General features: G+C 42.5%; 1 protein-coding gene across 1 annotated transcript; it reads right to left on the reverse strand.

Annotated features, from left to right (window-relative positions):
* Positions 1 to 1,951: 1,951 nt before the first annotated feature.
* LOC119731615 lies at positions 1,952 to 8,137 on the reverse strand. Its single transcript, XM_038204819.1, has 3 exons — positions 8,033 to 8,137; positions 5,874 to 6,192; positions 1,952 to 2,257 (listed from the first exon to the last, which is right to left on the reverse strand). Exons 2-3 carry the CDS (start codon positions 6,172 to 6,174, stop codon positions 2,046 to 2,048), a joined length of 513 nt encoding a protein of 170 aa, XP_038060747.1. The 5' UTR covers positions 6,175 to 6,192; positions 8,033 to 8,137; the 3' UTR covers positions 1,952 to 2,045.
* Between the last annotated feature and the right edge of the window lie 552 nt (positions 8,138 to 8,689).

The raw sequence follows: 8,689 nt of genomic DNA on the forward strand, positions 1-8,689 counted from the left end.
TCATCATGTATCACTTAAACACATGTATCCGAATTTTTGTTTTGAAAAGGCACATATGTACAATTGTCTAGAATATCCATTAGTAAAAACGATTCAAAACAGCTATTTTTCTGAATAGATTTTTCAATAGCTATTTTTCTAACAATACATTTCTAATTCAATTTAGATGAAACATCGAACGAAACCATGACCCAAGTTTAGTTTATAGCCCACGAGGGAAAAACTTGCCCTTAGAAATAGCACGCGTAGGGACGCAGGCGGCTTGAAAAAAAAAACAGCTGTGGATATCATGTATCATCATTAATGTGCATTTATTACAACAAACCCAAACATATATGTACATGGACATTTTAAACAATTTTATATGAAATTCAAACTGCTCGTATATAATATGCCAGATGAAATAACCTCGCCCTCCACCGCTGTGACCCGGGTTCGAATCCCACCTGGGCCAACATGTGGATTGGGCTTTCAGTCCCTATCTAGATTCCGTGGGTTTCCCCAGAATATTCTTATGGGGTTTTCCTCCCTTAAAACTTTTTTTTCTCATTGTTTCCTCTCTACAAGTTTCTTCAGGCTTGCGAGCTACAGTGCCTATGGCGCTTTCATTACCAGAAATTATTTAAAATTAAAACAAAAATAATAGTAATAATAATGTCTTTGTTTTTCCGAGCCGCATACGTATACCATGGCTACTCATGCACTATCTGCCAGACGACACCTCAATTAAACTAGGGTAGACTGTTTCCCAACCTGTATCATAATAATTAATGTAAGTACCACTCCCGTGGTGGATCTCGTGCGAGTTGTTGAACGAGACATGAAGTGTTTGTTTTCTTTGAAATAATTCGAAAAACTGTTAGGGGAGTCAAGTCGAATTTGTTGAGCCTAAAGGGGCATGACGGGGAGCACCCCCCCCCCCCCCTGGCCTACGCCCTCCACTTCCTCAAAATCTGAGTGAAGGCCAAATTAGATTTTCCGGCGCCCTGCATATTGGACACCCTGTCACGCCACTGCGTCTTGTTTTACGCGACTATTTAGGTTCGCAATATTTGGTAGCCTTGACCAAGTCTGTCGAGCCAAGCTTTTCCCTGACAAACGGCCCGAGTCCGGCAGCAGTTTTGCCCTTCATGTCACGGCACACGTACGCCGCGCACTTTGCCGGTACGTATACATGTACAGCGCACTTTGCCGGTACGTATACAGTAACTACCTGCATACGTACTACCACGCGCAGTAACCACTACGCGGCCGCAGTTACACTGTACGTCCGTGTACAGTGCGGATTTGTGTCTGGGGCATGGCACAGGCAATTCGGAGCTATAGCCTATAGCAAGGGGCTAGCGCACGGCGCGGTGTACGTGTGCCGTGACAAGTAGGGTAAAACGGCTGCCGGACCGTTTGTTCAGGGAAAAGCTTGGCTTGACAGGCTAGATATTTGGTCAAATTAGGTTTTGCCCTTCACCGACGTTCAAACACTGCATACTCAGTGTGTACCTCCCGAGTGAAAGATGGAAAAAATCACTCGGGTGGGGCTCGAACCTACGACCTCCCGCCCTCCAGTGCAGACGTCCTATCACTCGACCACCGAGCTAACGGGATCGGTTGGCTGGTTTGAATCTGATGTACATAGCAGCGGGCACCGCATGAACTATTATAAGATGGCATTTTGCGTCGGGGTGATATAAATCAAATTAGGTTTTGCCCTTCACCGACGTTCAAACACTGCATACTCAGGGTGTTACCTCCAGCTCCCGAGTGAAAGATGGAAACAAAAACGATCCCGTTAGCTCGGTGGTCGAGTGGTAGGACGTCTGCATTGGAGGGCGGGAGGTCGTGGGTTCGAGTCCCACCCGAGTGATTTTTTTCCATCTTTCACTCGGGAGGTAACATATGCAGTGTTTAAACGTCGGTGAAGGGCAAAACCTAATTTGATTTATATCACCCCGACGCAAAATTCCATCTTATAATAGATATTTGGATGTTCTCAAAACAACTACATTCAACTTCAAATCGTGCCCTCCGCCATACCACAAAGGGGCTGATTACTTTGCCAGGAGGTTATAGAAAGACCCATCCCAGGTGTAGCGATTGCGAAACCAGTTTGACCTGGTTGCTGTTGCTCCGCGGTCAACGGCTCGTGGACCGAAGTAGACATTGGTGACAACCAGACGCTCCGTGGCTTCGTTTTTGCGAGGCAAGCCATCTTGTCCGCATAGGTGTTCTGCATACTTGCCAAAACACATCACTCGATCACCTGGGGAAGTGTAAAGTGGAGACTGTAAAGAATATTTGAGTCGTTTACTAAAGGCAGATACATGTACATGTAGTCCCGACTTTAGGGCAATATCCTGGGGCTTATGTAAAAAAAACAACCTCATAGTAAGAATGGTCTATTAATTATACAACGGTTATTTGGTGCAGTCGTGTTTTACCATTACTCGATCACAAGGGTTGGGATTTTTGTTCCCTTTGTTCCTTTAATACACCAGCCAAAAGACTATCCACACACATTTACGTTCAAAGACCGTTAAAAAGTAGATGTTCTTTCGAGGACAACAAAGAATCCGTTGTTCTCTCAATGTTTGTCTGTTTTCGAGATGTATGTAATACAAGAACACAGGTACAAACACGCATGTGTGTTTTACAAATATTTATGAGGACACTTACTGTTCCTTTCTTTTGTTCCTATTGTTTCGACTTTTTAAAGTTTGCCGTAAAGTGTGTACACAAAAACCTCCCGAGGACTTGGCTCATGTCCTCGTGGTTATTGTTATCGTAGTAAATCCATTATCCCAAGTCCTCAGACGCAAAGGATACCAAGATCATACTTGTTCCGTAATTGTGGGAGCTGACAGCCTAACAAACATGTATACTTTAATATGGGAAAGACCTTTGTTTCCATTCTTTTGTTTTCATTTGTTTCAATTGAAATCCCAAACTTCATAGCGTTTCCCTTGTGGGGTAGATTAATTTTTAAAGACTTCCTTGTGGGGTGTATCATTTTATTGTGTTTTCTACCCCACAAGGAACCAGTAGATATTATGTTTATTTTCTTCGCTGATAAGATTCATACAATTTCGGGCCAATGAAAGCATTAACACATTGGTACTTAAGACAAAACATGCACATGCATTTATGCAGCCGTAAAAAGTCTGCAGCCGTCACTGTTTTCATGAAGAGCCACATATGTGGATTTTGAAGAAAACGCGTTTTCGAGATATCGCAAAAGAAGTTTCTCTTAATTAAAAACTGCAAGAAATACTACTTTTCAACAACTTTGTACAGTAAGAAAACCTTCACATGATTCTGTGAGAGCTGAATTTTTATGTGAACCCAGTAATTAGAATTAACACTACTGTATTAATTGGTTAATTAGTGAATATTAATTAGTAAAGATCTCTTCGCGAAAACGAAAATCCAAGTTTCCTACATTTTGGCCCTTTCGGTTCAATATGTTTGTCCATATGGAAGGGGCGTGCGTATGTACGTGCGCGCAGCTGAGAATGTAACAAAGATATGTGGCTCTTCGTATAAACGCAAATTGTTAAGTTTGTTAAGTAAAATGTTTTAGCGAAATAGTGAACAAAAATCGAAATCGAAAAAGTGGTAATTTTTGGCATTATGTGGCTCTTTGTGAAAACGGTGACGATTTGTTATACATTTGTTATACACCATTCTGCAGTTTGATACATTTCGCCACCGTCACCACGAAGTAGCCAAACCTTAACCCCCGAAAAGTAGAAAATTTGTGTTTCGAGATACAAGCGATTTAAGTTGACGATGTTTTGAAACGGTGATCGGAATATCGTTTTAGCCTCAAAATCCATATTTTCTTGCATTGTCTGAAAGCTGGGATCTTGAATGACACGTTAATGTGTGATTTTTATTGAACAAAACAATTATTAATGAGTTATCAAACTAATTAACCATAAAATCACTTCGTGAAAACGTGAAAACTTCGAGAAGGTCCCCATAACTGGATCCTTACAGTAAAAAGTCCCCAAAATAGTTCGCCATATCGGATGTTCTGTTCCCTCCTTATCCTTTTCTTTCGAATTGTCCTGATGGGGTACTGTCAGACAAAGACCGTCGTATGGGGTACCATTGTTCTTTTTGAGTGAGTACCACAACGTATGGGTGTTCTTGTAAAACACACATACCGCACACTTTTTGATTTTGCGACGCCTGGCTTAACGAGACAAAAACCTTGGCAACCCTACAGCACTGTGCGTCGGCGATGTTGTTGTTACCCCCCCCCCCCTTCCCCCTACCATTCACCTCGGTCTCAAGACACCCCTGATGACGTGTCCAATTAACTCATACTAAAGTAACCCAGTGACTGGATGACTGAGATCTTAACTACGACAAAACTCTTCTTGGAATTAAAACGATGAAACTTAATTACAAGGATTCGAATTTTGTGCACGTGGACGAACCCCGTACATAGACGGTGGGCCTATATGGCAACCAAACAGTACCTGGGGTGGCTAGAGGGGGGACGGGAGGGGCACGGACCTGCCGCTCCAGGCCTGTGTAACCCCATTTTGAATCTCTCCCGCCCCGCTATGAATTGTGGGGAGGTGAAAAATGATCTCTTTATTGTGTCAACATGCATCCAGGAAAATATATCCATTGGTGTCCCCCTTTGCAAACAGTGCAAAGAGGACGTCAGTTTCGCCACTGCAATCAGCTGCATGTTTCAAATAATCACTCACAGATTCATTATGGGATAAAGAATGATGGGTTAAAGGTGAGATGGCTGACATAGTATGTCGGTGATTTATGACTAGTATCAATTGAAATATATATTTATGTAGAACGCCATTGTCCAGTGGTTACAGTGTTTGACTCACGCACGATGGTGCATGGGTTCGAATCCTGGCAGGAACATGGTGTTGTGCCCTTGGTTAAGACACATAACTACAATTGCCTCTCTCTCCACCCAGGAGTAGAAATGGGTACCAGTGAGATTAAGGACCGATTGAGCATTGATATCGACTGCCGCGTGGTCTCATGGCCTGATGAACGGGTAAATAAAGCGTTTTGAGATTGTTGATATGATACGATGGAAAGTGCTATATAAGCGTTGCAATTTATTATTTATTTATTTATATAAACTGGAACATTGTAACAAAATTCGTGAGGTGAGCTGAACCTTTTTGCGACGGATCCGGTACGAACAGAATTAAAAAAAATCACAAATGCAGAATTGCAGTCGAATTGAGAAAGTGATTAAATTCTATTCATAAATACCTCAGACAGTTTAGGTATTCCTATTGGTCGAGAGCCCGTCACGTGGCCGGTCTTAAACGGATGATAAAGACATGGCTAGCTGGTCTTAAACACTTTTCCAGTGTCACAATAAAATGTGGACTCCTAAAAATCCAAATTTCATTGGTTGAACGTTCAAAATTCTCACGTAGGCATGCGCAACACTACCAGGGAGTCAGAATTTTATAGTTCTAAATTCAAAACGCAACGCCCCAGGTGCGTTCTGCGTGACATCGCGCAGAACATGCTACGCGCGCGTCAATCTCCATAAAAGGGTTGTTTACATCTTACTCGCCAGCTGAACACTCCATTATTTTGCTAGAGGGTGGTTTCAAAAAGCATGAAGTGAATTTGTTGAACAAAATCGGGATTTTTTGAACGAATTATTTGATATTTTTTTTACGGATAAGGTATTTATGAATGGGAATAAATATGTGCTCGGTCGGTATTTATCACTCTGTTTAATACTGCTTAGTGTCTGGGTGCTGATAATTACCCTCGCCTCCAGCTCGGGCAATTATCAGCACCCAGACTCTAAGCGGTATTAAACGATTGATAAAAACCTCCGGAGCACACATTTATTCCTTACTAATGGTTACCTGCATCGTTAAACCGTAGCTCAGTGTTATCGCTGTATTTATCCATCGGGATGTTGAGTGACACAGTCTTGAGCGAGGGCAGATAGAGGGCGTATATGGTAGATGGGTTCCTGGAGTCGTCGGCTAGCAAGGAAAAATTCACATCGGTGCGAATCATGAAGTCAGTGAAGGTTAAGTTCTTGATCGCTTCAATCTCATCATCCGAGATGATATCGAGATTGATTTCTGCCTCATCTTCGTCTTCGTAGTTCCAGACCGACTGCATGTTGCCTTTCCCGAAGCGTGCCCAGCCATCAGGCATCTCACAGTACACAGGATACTGCCGAGGAAATAAGATGGTACCGCGTCGGTCAGGATTTGCAAACGTAATAATCTTATAGTACTCTAGTCATGAGGTTATCTAGATCACCTTAGGCCAAAAAAAAGTATTCGGTCTCTGGTCAGACCAAAGTTCCGGAATTGACGCGGCGACGTAGCTTTTTTTTTTCTTCAAGCTTGGATTGTACAGACAAGGTGGGATACTATTTTGCTTTTTTGATGTCCTCATGTACATTGGTGTCCTCCATAATTTGCCTTGGTGCTTTCGATCATTTCCCTTGGTGCAATTTCCAATTCCTTGGTGCTCTTTGGTAAAAAAAAAATGAGGAGGTGCGGAAAAAGAGGGCGCTGTTGGAGCTACCGCGGAACATTTTGGAAAAGAAAAGTTCGACGCGCATGATTAAAATCGACGCTCGCGCTGACCAGAGACCGACTTATATTTTTTTTGGCCTTAGTGTTGGATTGTGACTCCCGGGGACAAGCCACTGTCGTTTCATTTGTCCCCGAAATATAGCACACTCCGACAGATGAAGCACATAAACGCACGATCGACGACCTTTTTCAACAAAAGATCAACAATTGAGGTCAAAAGAGTCTGGTGTTCTCCCTTTGTCTGTCGGTCCTCGGTGCGAAGTGTACGCTTACTCAATACAGTTTGTGTTTCAAAGAGAAGTGAAATCCATGTCTAAAGAGTAACAACTATTACTGTCTTTCGGCTATCTCAAGTTTCGTGGATTTTTTTCAGACTAGTCAGCAAAAGTGCACTTTTAATTCTGCAAAAAAGAGAAGGAAATCCAATATTTAGAGTGCCCTTTTTGTCAAATTATCCCTCATTGTTGGTCTTCGCATTGCCATTTCTGAGGTTTTTTCGGTGATTTCTTTTATGTTAATATAGAAAAGAGGGCGTTTGCTGTGGACAACTCTGTTGTATATTATTTTCTTCATTAATTTAGTACACGAAAGACAGTAAACGCAGTGTTGAAAGTACTCGTACTCGAGTGCTACTCGAGTACTTTTTTATATTTTGTGTTAGAGTACTCGAACTCGTACTCGCACTCAAATGTCGAAGTACTCGTACTTGAAATGAGGGTACTCGTACTCGGGCAGCAAAGTACTCGTACTCGACATGTCGAAATTGTACTCGATCATCAAAGTACTAGCTCGAACTCGAATAGTAGTACTCGGAAAAAATGGTTTAGCGTGACTCACCACGGCCTTATTTTTTCGATACTTTCAGTTTGAAATGGTTGATTGGCTTGCGGAGAAATCAAAGTTTCCTGATTTTCCTCTGTGCACATCCGCACAAACACATTTAACAGCTAGCAGTGAGTGGGTCTGCTGAACCATCTGAAATAGAAGTACTCGTACTCGTGCTTGGAATACAAGTACTCGTACTCGTACTCGTACTCGGAAGTACAAGTACTCGTACTCGGAAGTACAAGTACTCGTACTCGGAAGTACAAGTACTCGTACTTGGAAGTACAAGTATTCGCACTCGTACTCGCAAGTACAAGTATTCGTACTCGTACTCGGAAGTACAAGTACTCGTACTCGGTAACCTAAGTACTCGGCAGTACTTGGTACTCGGAAAAAAGTACTCGACTACAACACTGAATAAATGTACAAACGCTATGTACAATCATTTCCAGTTAGTTTTATTTCGGGTTCATTAAGCCCTTCTACTTATCAGGAAAAAAATATCAGTTACGGAAATTGTAAAAGAGGCCAAACAATTTACAATCATTATTTCATACATTACAGTGAAATGCATTTTTGCACATACAGTAATATCAAATGATTACAGGGAGCGGACCCTTATTGTATATCGCTTTCTACTTCACCTGTTTATTTCCAGCTCCGAGGAGGTAGTACACACCGCTGGGTGACTGTTCACAGGCCTCCAGTATCTCACTGCATGAGGTGGCTGGGTTTTGCTCAGTGCCATTTGTACACGGAGTTGGCAGCTCTGTCAAAGATTATGAAGTCAAAACAATTAAAGCGGCATGACTTTTCGATTCTAACAAGATCTGCTTAAAAGGCAAAATGACAGAGGTACAAAAACAAAGCTGTATATGATTGTTTTTGTACCTCTGTGTTTATGTCCACAACCATTATGTCCGTTTGGTCGATTACATCCGAAAACAGATTTTGACGGGCGACGGCCGATTGTGTCCGACCCATTATGTCCGACAGCGATTATGTCCGACCCATTGTGTCCGACGGCCGGTTTTGTCCGACCCATTATGTCCGACAGCGATTATGTCCGACCCATTGCGTCAGACGTCCGATTATATCCGACCAATTATGTCCGACGGCCGATTATGTCCGACCCATTGTGTCCGACGTCCGATTATGTCCGACCCATTGTGTCCGACGTCCGATTATGTACGACCCATTGTGTCTGACTGCCGATTATGTCCGACCCATTATGTCCCACGGCCGATTATGTCTGACCCATTGTGTCCGACGGCCAATCGAGGATTTTGTTTAATTTGCAT

The sequence above is a fragment of the Patiria miniata genome, unplaced genomic scaffold (genome assembly GCF_015706575.1).
Source record: "Patiria miniata isolate m_02_andy unplaced genomic scaffold, ASM1570657v1 HiC_scaffold_24, whole genome shotgun sequence".
Lineage (NCBI taxonomy): Eukaryota > Metazoa > Echinodermata > Asteroidea > Valvatida > Asterinidae > Patiria > Patiria miniata.

Bases quoted from the DNA above. Each gene is read 5' to 3' on its own strand.
- LOC119731615 (XM_038204819.1), bottom strand. From the start codon at position 6,174: ATGCCTGATGGCTGGGCACGCTTCGGGAAAGGCAACATGCAGTCGGTC. The intron at 2,258-5,873 runs GTAACCATTAGT...ACACTTCCCCAG, and splicing joins GCTACGGTTTAACGATGCAG to GTGATCGAGTGATGTGTTTT.